The 15,680-nt window shown below is 31.2% G+C and overlaps 1 protein-coding gene across 7 annotated transcripts; it reads right to left on the bottom strand.

Moving 5' to 3' along the window:
- Window positions 1-403: 403 nt before the first annotated feature.
- LOC130820317 (PHAF1 protein At3g51130) lies at window positions 404-13,713 on the bottom strand. 7 transcript variants are annotated; one of them, XR_009045157.1, is made up of 17 exons: window positions 13,423-13,713; window positions 12,817-12,899; window positions 11,356-11,430; window positions 10,812-10,879; window positions 10,637-10,742; window positions 10,478-10,535; window positions 10,224-10,390; window positions 9,979-10,041; window positions 5,564-5,611; window positions 3,486-3,599; window positions 3,300-3,399; window positions 3,147-3,220; window positions 2,703-2,807; window positions 2,570-2,622; window positions 1,815-1,866; window positions 1,680-1,722; window positions 404-871 (listed from the first exon to the last, which is right to left on the bottom strand). XR_009045157.1 is itself a non-coding variant. In XM_057685643.1 (16 exons), exons 1-14 carry the CDS (start codon window positions 13,541-13,543, stop codon window positions 2,575-2,577), a joined length of 1,230 nt encoding a protein of 409 aa, XP_057541626.1. In that variant the 5' UTR covers window positions 13,544-13,713; the 3' UTR covers window positions 404-871; window positions 1,842-1,866; window positions 2,570-2,574. The 7 variants fall into 7 exon arrangements, 1 of the variants encoding a protein (XP_057541626.1); XR_009045158.1 differs by having other exon boundaries at window positions 1,842-1,866; XR_009045155.1 differs by lacking the exon at window positions 1,680-1,722.
- Window positions 13,714-15,680: the final 1,967 nt, after the last annotated feature.

Here is a 15,680-nt window from a genome sequence, read left to right as displayed (position 1 = left end):
ATTTAAAATCTGAACGGGTAATACCCGCCGCCAAGATAAATGGGCGGGAAGCGACACCAAAAAAATATCCGCGGATATCCCGCCCGCCCACTTAGTTTGATATATTATTTAAGCCCGCTGGCAGATTTTTTTGGCACTATCTGCTCCGCTACCCAACTAAGACTGCCCATGTACAGCTCTAAAACCAAGCATGTACGAATTTCTATACTAGTATAACATTCTACATAGTATTTTCCTTCTTCATTCACTCCAATTATTTGTTACAAGTCGATTAACAAACAATACTACCCTCAAAATATTTCATTTACACAGTATTATAACGAATCGATTAATGACCAAAGAGAATCATCTTATTACTTTCATGAGGAATGGAGAATAAGCACTTAGTACGCTCTATAGGCAGTTAACAACAAATAATAAGGCATCAGACATGTTAAATCAGGAACAATTAACAGGATCAGTTCTGTACAGATAACATTAGCGATTTCTGAAAAAAAAAAAAAAAAAAAAAAAAAAAAAGAAACTAAACATAACCAGTCGTAAATTCACGACAGTCGATGGTTCATGATCCCAGTTATCAGATAATAAAGCATCATCATGCCAGAAAGAAACACTTTCAGACGGCAATAATAAATACTACTCTGTACCCATTTTGATACATTTCCTTTTCCAATGCAGCAAAATGGGTGAGACGGAGGGCATAATTATATACATGAGTTACCAAATATTTGAGGCACATTTCATGATCATAATTGCTATTAAAAGAACTCAATGTAAGAAGAACAGTACACAAGACGATGCAGCTGTACATTCATGGCTGAGTTTTCTTCTCGACATTTTACTAGGAGATAGCTTAGATGTGGCTCCGTACCTGCAGAAATAAAAGTTCACTGAGAAGTGATAACTGATAAGCAATAAACTTGAAGAAACCTAATGCAGCAGGAAAAAAATGAAGCATGAAGATTGCGACCTACATGATGCAAGTACGCAAGTATGGATAAAAATTTCAACAAATTAGGCTTCACATCTATATTTAATTAGACTTTTTTATTTGAACCTTCAATATAAATCTTATAATAATATTTATCTATCTATCTATCTATCTATCTATCTATCTATATATATATATATATATATATGAATTGTCCAGCACACATTGCCATTCTTTTAACTATATATAATTGCTTTCCCCATACGTTAATGCACATCAATATAAACATACATTTACACTCGATCTTTGTGTAACCGATCTCAAAGTGTCAATTTTTACTTAATTTGGCGTTTATAGATATTACATACTTGCATAGGCCATAGGCAATTAGACAACTCTATTCAATTGATTTTATACTATACAGCTCAATTATTGTGATAAATCAATCTAAAGGTCATAAATATCAATATTGCAATTGATTAGCAACATTATTCTTTTTTTATATGATAAAATACAATTCTCCATCTTTTCAATCAAATTTAGGTGAGAGAATCTTAATTGCTATCATCAGCTCACTTACTCCAAGCTAGTCCATAGTTATTTGATGTATTAATATTAATATACTTCAAATTACATTTTTACCCTTAGACTAGGTAAAAATTTTAAATGAGAAACAAACATGTGCCAAATTAGTTATTGTTTTAGTTATAATATTGTTACATTAATCAATGTATGAATTATGACACACCTAGAATGAACATATTTTGAAGTTGATAAATTCTTCAAGATCCCTGGGAGCAAGTAGAATCACGATGACAAATTGCAAAAGAAACTGCACGCGGAAAAGCAATAGCAAAGAATATTCGATGTGAGTGAAACATACAGATTTTATAGTAGAGAAGTAATTCACCATCAATTTGACGTTTTCTAGAAACCTGTATCACCATGGATATACATGTTAAGCAACAAAGTGGGAAATATATCAAAGAGATCAAATGATAGGAAGCAAATGTTGGACCATTAATAACTAGGATTGCACACGGTCCGGTTTGGTCTGACACTAAAATCAGACCAAACCAAAATTCTAGTCTGGAAATTTTCCAGATCAGACCGAACCTTTTAAATTATTAGACCGGGTCGAACCAAACTGTTCTACAACGGTCTGCTCTAATCTGGTCTACGATTTATTTTTTTTATATTTTTTCAAATCAATATATGTACTTATGCAAATATTTTGCACCTACAATCACCAAATACTACAATAATATTGCATTCATTCAAGTGTTTATTACTATAAAAATAGCTATATCTCGAAATATATTAGTAACCTATTTTTTAAAAAAACCTATGTTTTCGGTCATAGTAGTCTGGTAAGGTCTTAAAAATAAAAAACAGGACCAGACAAGAAACCGAAATTTTTTCGAAATATATCAGACCGTATCGTTTAGACCGTAGACTAGACCAAATATTAAAATTATGGTTTGGTCCAGTTTGGTTTCCGGTCTAGACCAAACTTTCTTTAGCTCTAATAACAACAGTGACACATGATATGCAAAGAACAAAAACTAAAAACAAATAATAATAATAATAATAATAATAATAATAATAATAATAATAATAATAATAATATAATCGTACATTTTTCAGGAATGAAACAGAGTCACAGTGGCAATGTAGTTATTCTTCATAACCTGCACCACGAAGACAAAGCACATGTAAAAGTGCAAGGGTGGACGACAGTCAACAAAGCTTGTAAGCCATAGAAACTAACCTCAAAAGCAACATTTTGATAACCATAAACAAATGAAGATCCAAAAGGATTATTTGATGACCCTTGAGTTTGTATAGCAGCACGACCACAATCTCCAAGAATTTCCTACATGCCAAAGTGTAGCTTTACAACATAAGACGGCCTGAAGAAACTAGAAATAATAATGTCCGATAGCAATGCTCACAGAAAAACAATTAGGAAAGCAACAATACAATGACAAAACAATAAATATATTACACTCCCATTAGTGCTTAGAAAAAAACTCTATCAATATAATGAAAGACAATGATTTCAATATCACAATTAGCAAAATTTTATTGCTTCGCACAATGTTGATTTCAAACATGTAAATAGACACACTTATAGTATACTCGTCCAAAAATTAAATCAAATTAACAACCTTAGAAAAAAATTTACAATTACCAACTTAAATACAAATATTACCTTCACCTGTTCCCATTTGGTGCTTGCGGTAATGCAGTTTTTGGAAGTTTTATTTTCTGGAAATGATCCAGTAACTACACAAAACAATTTAGGCCAAATAAAAATTGTTGCATATTCATTAACGAAAACAAATAATTCACAAAAAGTACTTACAATCAGATGGGTGGATGACAAAATTGCATTTAATATATGAATTGAAATCAGGGTGCCCAGGACAATTTGTGTGTAGAACAAACTTTTTGATTTTATGTGTCTGAAATTTTGATACCCAGACAAATTTGTCACAAAAAAATTACATGAGAGCATATGGCAAACAAAAAGATTTACCAAGAAACACACCTGCCCATCAAATAATATGTCCAAACCACGTGTAAAGTAATTATAGAAATAATCTCCACAAAGGGTTGTCCTGGGCCGTGGATCCGAGGCAGAGTGAATCACCATTTGATCAACCTATAAACACATATACATACAACATCGTTCAGAATTTAGAACATTATAAGGTTTGCATGTGGGTTTTAATGGTAAAACTTTGAAGCCAAGAAAGATAAAAGACAAAAGAAGTAACTTTCCATTAACCGAATTAACCCAACAAGATAAGTGAGAGAACACATTGTGAAAGAATATCTAAATCAAATCCCCCACCACAGAACTCGTGCAAAACAATTAAGTAGCTAATGTGATTGTCACTTAGTTGAAGTTTCTAAACTTGACTACGTCTAAGCCCCTCTGTTTTTTTTCAGTCTTTCCTAGATTAACCAATAAGCCCTTTCATATTTGTCAAACTAGGAAAAACAAAAAAAAGAAAGCAACTAATAAAACAAAACATAATCAATATCACTTTCAAACAGAATTGTACCACTCACAGCTCCTTAATGATGAACTAAAAGTGTGGCTTGGATTACATTTTAGGAAGGAAAGGAAGGGGAGAAGGAAAGGTGAGGGGAAGTTTAATGTGTTTTCCTTCCAAACCATTCCAATGTTGGAAGGATTTATTTAGTAGTTAGTACAAAATGTGACGGAACTCTTCCAATCATTCCTCTCCCCTTTAATTTTAGTATCCAAACGAAGAAAATGGCACCCCTTTAGTTCCCTAACCTTCCTTTCCTTCCATTTCCTTCATTTCAAACATAGCATAAAAGTCTACAAGCTCCACCAAGGGAATATACAAACTTTAATACTGACAAATGGGAGGGCACTTAGTCCCTCAATATCTAGGCCCTAGAGAAATATTGAAATTTCCAATTGCAAAAAGTTATCCTGAAATAATCAAGGTTCTATAGCTCACATCAAAACAGCCCTTTTATAAGAGATAAATTGTATGAGAATAGATCTTGATCATTAAAATAATGAAATCCACCGGTAAATGACCCAACTAATTTCGTGATGGTAAAAAAAATTCAAAAAATCATTTAGTTAAAACCTAAGTGATCAGGACACGGCCTAAACTTTAGGACATAGGACACTGGCTAAAATTCGGACACAACACTTAACAAACACAAAAACATTTATATCTAAATGTAAAATTCTAGTATAGTATGAACATTGTTTTTTTCATATAAGTAGAGAATTGAAAATGAATGTTTTCTTTTTATTTGAAATTTGAAATTAAATTTTAAAATTTTAAGATATTGTTGTATGACCTTGAAACTTGAAAGAACAAAGCCTAAAGATAGAAAATGCTACTACACGTTCTACGTCTACATATAAGCCATAAGGTAAAAATAAAAATAACAAGGCAGGTATAACTGTACAAGGCTATATCAGAAACATATCTTACGTTTGTGTTTGTGTTTGTGTCTGTCTAGTCTAATAGCAGACTCAAAAGTTTAACCATGGAGATTGTCGAAATTGATTAGGATATTTAGACAAAGATAAAAAAAAAATGGAAGGACGATGACGATTTATACTTCAGCAACATTTTATAATTTTTTTAAGAAATGATGTATGATTTATATTTTATAGTAGGGCATGGGCACCCCGAGCCCCTAAATAGGTATGTCATTATTCATGAGAGCTTAAACACTTCCAGTGAGAAAATAAAATTCACAAGCAGTCTCAAAGAATAGATGTGATCCTGTTTCACAAAGATCTCTTATATTAGAAATTGGTTGATAAGGATTGCAAAATACTTTCTCATAAATTTGGATTTTATGATCTCTTTACTTCAATTAATACCAAAGAGAAAAAAAGGTATCTAGAGATTATTGGATGATCCTTAATTACCCCATTATATCAGGAGAATAAAAATAAATGACTTCTTAGGGGGTAGTCAGCACACATATTTTCTAATACATCAACATAGAAATATAATCTCCTCTCTAAAACACCCCTCATCAGCTTTTAAGAGTAGTTTCTAATATTCAATTAAAAAAATATAGTTTCCAATAAAAAGTTAAACAAAGACTACCCCATACCTGCTTTTGATGTATCCCGCAAGGACGACCTAATTCAGTCCAAACATCCTGCAAGTTTGAAAATAATCAATTTATCATGCAACAATAACGTAAGACAGCACCAGGGAAGTAGAAAAAAATCTGCTTTTATCATTCAAACAACAAATACGACAAAAAGTGTAAAGGTTTACCAAGTAAAGTCAAAAAAAAAAAAAAAAAAAAAAAAAAAAAAAAAAAAACCAAGCAGATATTTCAGTGAAAACAATTTTTCATTCTATGAAATGCAAAGAATATATCCTATCCAAATATAAACCCGGTAATGGTTCTCTGGTTATGGCATGTAAATTGCCACAAGAAAACAACTCATAAATGCTCAAGGTAATAAAAAAACTATCTAAGCAATACTATAAATAAATAGTAGGATGTGACTTGGACACAGGTCATCTTCTCAAGCCTCATAATTCATGAACTACTTTTTTTTTCCGCTCTTAAAATGTGCTCCCTTTTATTCACCCTAGTAGACTCATTTCAAATTGCACAAATATTAAGAAAGTGATTGGACCACTTAAGTAGGAGAGAGATGCTATGGTGAGGGTGATATGGCCAAAAAAAACTCTCACCCAACCAAAAGAAACTGAGATATTTACGCAAAATTTATAGTAAATCCGTCGTACAAAACCCACGCATTACATGGTACAGCAACCCATTTATCTACTGTCAAATGGCAATATATACCACATAATTAAGTTAAGTTAATTTACTATACAACCACTCTTTCACTTCTTTGCTAGAATGTCATGCACTAGTTCCAAATTTCATTCATGTTATTATTATATTATTGCTACAAGTCCACAAATTCCAACATTTTGTGTTTTTTTTTTTATTTTTTTTTTTATTTAATTTTTAATGGATTTTTTTATAAAGGACAATTATAATTTTGTTAAAATTTATATATGTTATTTTCCATAGGTCTATTCTTATAAAAGACAATTATAATTTTGTTAAAATTGATATTGATTTAAACTTATCTTAACTATCGACTCCAATAATTAAGAACTAGAAGCCAAGAAAATCTATATAGCTCAATGATGATAACTGTTAACAATCATCTACATACAACTATACAAATGTAGGGTCATAAATTTCATCACAACATGACTTAGTTGTGTTCAAGTTGGATCAATACTCTTTTGTGTCAATTGGTTCAAACTATCCAAATTGATTATATTTCATGTTATTTGGGATTTGGGTTGATTTCAAGCTCATTTTGATTTAGAATGAATTATATTAGGTCATTTATGTTTAGTTTAATTAAGTTCAAATTAAAAAATGTTTAGGTTTGAATTTGTAAATTCTGGTTGATTATAAATATTCGGGTTAACTAAAATTATTTGGGTTGAATAAAGGTTAAGTAAATAAGATAATATGATTTCATTTTTATATGTTATTGTTTGACAAGTTATTCCATACTCAACATAAGCCACCTCTTTACATTATTAAGACTATTTTAACTAAATGCATGCACGTTTCCAAAAAACTAAATAAGTGTAAGTAGATAAGATGAGATGACTCAACTTAAATTGGATCAAACTATATAAACCGACTTAATATTAATTTGATAGAAATATGAGCCAAAAAATTTTAACTAAAAATCAAACAAAATAACAAAATTTTACAATCCTACACTGGAGTGAAATAATCCTCATCATATCATGTGAGACTAATGTTTCAATATTTAACATATTATTAGACTTGCATATAATTATATTATACCATAAAAGAAAATTATTAGACTAATGAAAAAGATTAAAGGGCTTTTTGGTGAGGGATTTCATGAAAAGGTATGGAAATCTTCAGCCTTGAATCCCTCAACAGTCATTTGATAATTGTTTCACTTTCCCTCCATGCCTATTCCTTTCCCTCCACACGGGAGTTGAGGCCCCAATGAGGATTAACATGAAAACCTCTCATTTGCGGGTAAATCGTGAAACCTTTTATTAATACACTATGACTTCCACCACGGCCACACTTTGACTATGCTTTTGATAGCCTACTGCCAACCATAAAACAAACATTCCCCCATCCCAAAACCCTATTTTTCTCAACTTTCCTAACCACCTACATGTTACAAACAACCATAGGAATCACCAAAGTTGGTTTGGGAAAAAGTTTACTTTAAAAATTGAACATGATTACGACAACCAAGTATAATCAAAAATCTCAACCATCCTTGGTACTAAAAATTGAATTTGACCCACAAGAAGCAATTGAATCTTGGTAATTGAACGTCATTAGGAAAACTAAGTACGAACTTTTGCAGCCCAAGCAATACTAGCAGACCCACAAAGGCACTCAGAATTGAAAAGGTTTCCATCAAAAGTGGCGATGCTCATTGGCAAGTTTGCAGCAAAAAAATAGAAGAGTTGTGAATAGAAAGAGCAACGAAAATTGTATAACTAGAAAAGGAAGTGCAATGACATTGGCTAGCCTATGAAGCTTGCTAATTATTCTTTTATAAAGGAACCATTTTTCATTTTCCATTTCTTGTTTCCTTTTTACCTTCCTTTTTATGAGAACCATAAGAGTAAAAAAGTAACTATTACAATTTATTATAAAACAGAATTTTTTAAATAAAGTTTGTTAGAGAGATGTGACATGTACTTCTTCAAAAACAAAGCTTTGAGGAGGCCCTAGATCCCATAAAGTAAGAATTTGAGTTTTCTCATATAACCAATATTTTTGTTACTCGGGTTTTTCATTTTACCTCAAGTACCCATGTCGGATCCTTGCAACTAGGGCATGGGTACGACATTTGGACACTTTATTTGGACCAAAAATATTGGTTTTTATGGGTAATATGTCTGAGTTGGACGCTTGGCCACGTATTGATGTCAGATATGAGTTCCAAATTCTGGGTAACAAAGATCAATATGGTTGAGCATCAAAAATGTTATGTTTTGACGATGAAGGATGTCCTCATTATAGATATATTTCTTCCAATTTCCACTTTAGCTTTATCAATTAAATCAAATCATATCATCAACATGACATATTTAGGAATAAAATGCGGTTGGAAATATCACACATTTTGCCTGCGACTCCCCATCCCTTCCCACCACCACCCTATCCCAAACCCCACTTTCAGCACCGGCGACTCCCCTACCACCCTCTCCCACCCCAGCGGCAGGTTCCCCTCCCCCTCCCAGCTACCACTACACCAAATCTGTAAATATTAAAAATACCCACCACAGCCACCACCTTAAAGAACTTCCACCACCAGTATACTTCCACAGAAAAACACAAACACGCCAAAATCTTGAAGACCAAGAATATGGAGGAAGCCTTTCAACATCCATTTTCTTTTCTTGGATTAATGATGCAGCTATTTACTTCTCGAGACACATTTTCATACAATTTTTTTGGGTTTTTCTTTCTCTTTGAACTTTTTTGGGAGAATGAAATTGTGATTGGTCAAAGAAATGCAGGTGATAAGGAAGACTGGGTTGCGTGGAGTAAGGGGATTGTGTTGGAGAGGCCGCAAGCATAGATGTTGGGTGGGATTGTGGTGATGGAGTTGGTATAGGGCTAGGATGGGTGGTGAAAGGGTGGTAAGAGGTTTGGTTTTTTAATTAACCTTTTTTTTTACAATTGACCTACAATTGTAGGTTAATTCCAAGTTAAAGGATGGCAAAGGAAGATGCCCCTTAAATGTTGTATTATTCATAATTAATCAATAGATCGTATTAGTGTAGGGAATAAGATGAAAGGTTGTATTATTCACGATAATTTTTCATATATATATATATAAGAAAGGGATCCAATAAGAAGGGTGTTCAAAATAGGAAGAATAAGACGCAATCTACACCCTTGATTTCAATAAGACCAAAAAAATCTAAGGTCACGATCGAGCCAAAAGCACTTAATTGTAAAAGCCACTATGTTACACAGAAAAGATATTATGCTATAAATCTGACGAATGAACTTAATTAATAACATAGTATCCTTTTCTGTATACATAATGACTAAGAAAAATCTTTCTCATCCTTCTTATTTTAAGTACACTTCTTATTTGATCCTATTTATATATATATATATATATATATATATATATATATATATATATATATATATATATATATATATATATATATATATATATTATGTCACTTAGAAGTTAGAATGAGAGACACACCGACACACAGACACAAACACACACACACATATATATTACGTCACTTAGAAGTTAGAATGATATTTACATTGCACACATCCTCTTATCTCTATATCCACTTGTATCTCCTTTATTTAATGAGATAAATGGTAAATAAACGCAAGCATCATACAAGATTGAAAAGCACTAACATCATATGACTCCCAAGTATAGTGCAAAACTTTCAAACCTAGTTCAACAACGAATGAACATGCTAAATAAATACCTGTGGGGATGCACCAAAAGGTAAATGCTGATCACCAATAGAAAACCATAATTCTTCTCCCAACTGAATAATGCATGTAACAAACAAAGAAATATCATAAATGTACTAAAACTAAAAAGTGAGTATATGATCAATTTTGTGTTTGAAGAATAGACGGAATGATGGATACATTACACATAATTATCCAAAAATACAACTTATAAAATTCAAACACACTACATCAAAGATAGAGTCAAAATACAAACCTTGACATGCACCTCTTCCATGTACAAGCTACCAATGGGCAAAGGAGGAACAATGGCCTTGTCCATTAATGATCCAACCCCAACTTTTTTACCCATTGAACCATCATAAATGCAAACGCGACAAGCAACTGGGGTAGTACCATCGGGAAATTCAAGTGGCAATTCCGCTGATACAACAAATTATAAATATATTCAAACAAAAACCCCTTAAAATGAAACAATTGTTCCAAGCAATAATAAGGAGAAGATGATACCTCGATCATTGCAAGACTCGGTATATTGCACAGGAATAGGGAAAGCAAAAGATAATCCCTGTAAAATTCAAATTTCAAACAACTAATAAAAATAACACCAATTTCAAGTGGAAGAATTAAAGAAATCTTGAATGGAATGATAATTTCAAGAAATGTTACCGGATAAAAAAGATTATAAATGCCTCTTTCTTTGTCATAAATTCCTAGAAATGTAGGACCAAAAAGTCTATATACTTCTACAAATGTTGCAAGAGTTGACGGTCCCCTGAAGGTTAAATAGTGTTAATAAGTAAATATTGCAATAAGAAAAGGAATGATGGGAACTTAGACTCACCCAATGAGAGAGGTGGCATACCGCATCTGAAGCCTTTTAACATCATAAATTTCAATAAGGCGTAACCGCTGACATATAATGAAATTGAAAGTCATTCAATATATATGCATGTGGATATTGTATTTTGCATTGCAAGTAAAATTTATAATTTAATCTTACAGAAGCACATCAAACAAACTAAAGCATTAGCATATTTAGCTCAAAAGAATACATTACACAGCATTGCCCTGATGAACTAAAAGAGGTTATTTTCATAACTCAAAAGATGGATCCACAAATTCCTTTTGAAAATAAATCACTTAAGAAGCGTCAAAAGATACCCCGGAAAAAAGAAGACAATAATTATATGCATTAACACCTCCAAATTCTTTAACAATATCATTTCAAGAACCTTAGATACAAATGTCACACAATCATACCTAGATTTAAGTATAAAACTCTATTAATAGTAACTAAATTTATTGATAAATATTCTGATGAAATTATAAGAATTTAGTAATAAATTTATTGAAATTACAAGAGCTAAAAAATTTGAAGGTCAAACCTGCGACCAAGGATCAAAACGGAGGTGAAATCCATGATCAGGGAAGCTAATTACCATATCCAACTTCAAGGGTTCCTACAATTGAAAGAACTCTAGTTCACTCAGCACATGATGGTTTATCAACAAAATAACAAATCCAATGGCATCATCCAGATTCAAACGAAAAATAGAAATATATTCAAATACTGCTAACATTATGTTGAACTTTATGCATTTCCAATGAATACAATGATCTCTCCAATTGGAAACAAAAAGAATAGTAGCAACTTCATTTTCTGAATCTAGCTTCAAAAATATCGTTGTAATATGCAAAGTTGAATTATACAAGTTATTTGGTTGAAATATATGGATCTAGCATGCATATTGCGCTCCAGTGAGCTTACATGGAACCAACATTTTCATCATTGTATTTACATGGATGTAAATATGTATCTGTATGGTGGTAGTGATGTATGTTACCAAGTTCAAAATGTGAGCCTTTATGCTCCTAACATTTTTCACCATTGGCAAATCTTAGTATCATCTCTTTCCTCTCCTCCCTCTTCCCTCCATATTCTCCTATACAAACACACCACAACCTTCAGAGGGTTTTATACAATGTTAATGTTATTTCAAGTAAGTATATTATTTTCTCATAAGCTTTCCACTAAGGTTCGTCATTTCTTAGAATGATTTGGGTTACAAACCAATTTTAAAATAACTGCTTAGGAGTAAAACTTTCCAGCAAGGATTTGTGTTATGGCTAGATAAAACCAGCCAAACCAAAAATGAAGTGATTATAATGGCATACATGCCGAATCAAGCTCAAAAAAAATTCAATTCATGTTTTCTCTAAACTAGAAAACCAAGCAAAAACTTGTATTTGAAGTCAACAAAGCTTGGAAATTCAAAAGAGCTTATGTCCTCATTTTATAACAATACAAGTGGAATGAGGATGATTACGATTGATAAAGATATTTCTGACACACAATACTTTCTAATACAACCGTCAACCAAAAGAAATGGTGTTGAGTTTTAACAGTATCATGGTGGCCTAATGCAAACTTTGGGTAAAGAAATATTACATAAATCATATCATATTAAGCTAGAATGGTAAAGTTCGGATTGCTTGGAACCTAGTTACCACTTACCAGAAATCGGAAACTTCCAAAATACTTTATCACCAAAACTGATTAAATTTTGAAACTTTCTTCTCCAAACTCCATATTAATATTCTTATGCAAAAATATTTCAATCCACAACTAATCAATTTATTATAGAACAAAAGACCCATTAGATGAACTTGTTCCTGAAATTCTAAATTGATTTTGTGAGAACCGCCGTTCCTCATACCATATTTGCTTTCTGGCAACATTAGTTTTAAAACTAGACTAAAAAGAAGTAGACAATATGAAAAACAGGTGATATCAAAAAGGTCAAATCAATTAGCCTATACTCCTGAAACAATCAGTTAACGCAAACCTCATCAAAATACTTGACGTGCACCACATCATAAATATTAGGTTGTTGTTCTATTTGCGTAAACGCTTCACAAACCGGCATTCCTGAAAAAGAATAATCGCATAAAAAATCAAATTTCTCACTAATATGATCAATTGATCAAACAATTTTGATAGACAATTAAAGCAAAACTACTGAACATAAAGAAAATTAGGTTATGTAGTAGTGAATTAAAAAGGCAAAATTGATCAAAATATTCGACAGACAATCCATTTGCGCAAACGCTTCACTAACCGGCATTTTCATAAAAAGTATAATCGCTCAAAAAATCAAATTGCTCACCTACACAGGAAAACTGAAAATACGACTAATTGAAACGAGATTGATCAAATAATTCGATAGAATTTCAAAGCAAACTGATTGAACATGATGAAAAATAGATTATAATCTATATAGTAGAGAATCAGAAGATTGAAACATCAAATTTCTGACCTACACAGGCAACACTAATGACTACCGATAATACAACTAACTGAAACAAAATTGATCAAATGATTCGATAGAAAATTAAAACGGAACGACTAAAGATGATAAAAATTAGGTTCCTAAGTTAAAAAATGAAAATACCTAATGTAAAAGGGCCGATACCAAGGCCAGGACGAAGATCGAGAGCGATGGCGCCCATGGCAGTACCTTCACAACGGAGACGACCTCTGTCTCTGTGTTGTTGCTGCTGTTGTTGCAACATTTCTTCAGCGTTTACGGTTTTCTATGGATTTCTGGCTCTTCTCTTTCTCTCTCCTCGCGATTTCTGAGACGTTCGATGACCAAGTTTGTGTTAAGAAGGGAATTGAGTAAATTATACTTCAAAACTTTGGGAAGGGAAGTACGTCGTGACTTGTGATTAGCAAAAATTTGGGGGAGAATACTTTATATTGAGACGGTATAATTGAACCGATCCAAAAACTAAAAATTAAAAAACAAAAGGGACTTAAAATTAACAAAAAAAAAATATTTTGTTTTGATCTTAAAATAATCAAAATATTAAAATGGTCAATTTCAGCTTAAAGTAAACATTAGATAGATCAATCAATTAAAAAAAATTATTTTTGATTTAAAAGTGATCAATTTTAACATTAAAATGATCAATTTCTACTTACAAGTTTATAAACTTAAATAGATCAATTATTTTAAGTCTTCAAATTCGACATTAGAGTGATCAATTCGGACCTTAAAGTGATTAATTCAACATAAAATAATTAATTAAATGATCAGTTATAACTTATAAAAAAAATAAATAATTCAATTTTAACCTAAAAGTGATTAATTTTGACGTTAAAGTGATCAATTTTTACTTACAAGTTTATAACGTTCATCATTATCATCATTATCCTCGTACCTAGTGTATTCCGCTCATAGGAGACTATGATCTGAGTCTTGGGAGGGAAGGAAAATTGTAATCCACACCCATAAAAGAGGATGGGACCAAAGAATCACTTTACTTGAGAAAAATCATTAGAATGTAGACTCTTGCAACGAAAAGAACTGAGTGAAATAAAAGTTTATAGCCCTAAATGGATTAATTATTTTAAACTCACTTAAAGTATAAAATTAAAGAACTGCTTATGACTTTCACTAATCTTTATATTCAATTTAATGACATTGATTAAAAGCGTAAATCACACAGAAGTTAAGTAGTGGTTATAGCTGTGGTGATTAGTGTGACTTGAAATCCTTAATCATGGTTGAAGTGTTATGGTAAAAAGAGGGGTAATTAGGTAAAAGTTGGTATAAGGAAATAAGGCAATAAAAGGAATAATTGAGGATTGGAGGCAAAAGAGAAAGTCGAGTCAGCTTTCCCCCTAGCCAAAGGGAAGCCGACTCGGCTTCAGGCTCTGGAATGTTTTTTTTTTTTTTTGTTTTCAATGTGGGTAAAAATAAAATAAAATATTAGTTCGATTAGTTAATGGGCTAACTAAAATTATTATTTTCAGACAACAAATAAGTAATTAACTAATTTAATTTATGAATAGTAAGTGTATTATTTAGTACATGAATTGAAAGGTTATATAAATTATTAGGCATAATAATAACTAAAATTATGTTAATTTGTTTAATTATAGAATAAAACCTTTCATTTCACATTCTCATCTAATATTTCTAATTAAAATAATATAATAATATCTAAATTAAATTATGATTAGTTAATAATAAAAAAGTAATAAAAACCTTTCATCTTACGTTAGTTTTGTTTAAAAAGGGGTTGGATTGAATTTGCAAGCATGACTTTCACGGCTCTTAGCATTCATAGATCAATTTTTTTTTCATTACATTATTATATATAAAAAAAAATTCTTCATTCATCAAATTTATATCAAACAAGGGCTAGTCAAGGTTGAAGAATACTTTTTGGGATTTATACATGAATTGAAGAAATAATTTTTACAAGGCTTTTGAAGGATTATTATTATTTTAAGGTTATTACCTACAATTCTTTATATTTTCTCTAATTGGAGTCCATATAAGGTAACAAGCTCATCTTCTTTTTTCTTAATTCAGAATGTTACTTTAGACATCTAAAAAAAATATAATTAATAGTAGTTTATTATATTTCTTTTAGAGACCAAAAGAATGCATGTTAAATAATTGTAATATTTTTGTTTATAGTTTCATATGAACTAAAGAAACCATATAATTTTAGCTTTTTGAGTGTTGTGGTTCTACTAATTGATGGGTAGTCTAAAAATACTTAAAATATATATTTTATTTTCTTTTTGTAAAACAATAATAATAATAATAATAATAATAATAATTAAATTCAATAATTATGTGAACTAAAAATTAGATTGGTTTAATTTGGTGAATTATATTTAGTTGGAAGCGAA

This window comes from Amaranthus tricolor, chromosome 8 (genome assembly GCF_026212465.1).
Source record: "Amaranthus tricolor cultivar Red isolate AtriRed21 chromosome 8, ASM2621246v1, whole genome shotgun sequence".
In the NCBI taxonomy this organism is placed as follows: domain Eukaryota; kingdom Viridiplantae; phylum Streptophyta; class Magnoliopsida; order Caryophyllales; family Amaranthaceae; genus Amaranthus; species Amaranthus tricolor.
This window is presented reverse-complemented; position numbering and strand designations above follow the sequence as displayed.

Bases quoted from the DNA above. Each gene is read 5' to 3' on its own strand.
- LOC130820317 (XM_057685643.1), bottom strand. From the start codon at position 13,543: ATGTTGCAACAACAGCAGCAACAACACAGAGACAGAGGTCGTCTCCGT. The intron at 10,743-10,811 runs GTGAGTCTAAGT...TTTAACCTTCAG, and splicing joins TATGCCACCTCTCTCATTGG to GGGACCGTCAACTCTTGCAA. The intron at 3,600-5,563 runs GTATGGGGTAGT...ATGTGTTTATAG, and splicing joins GCGGGATACATCAAAAGCAG to GTTGATCAAATGGTGATTCA.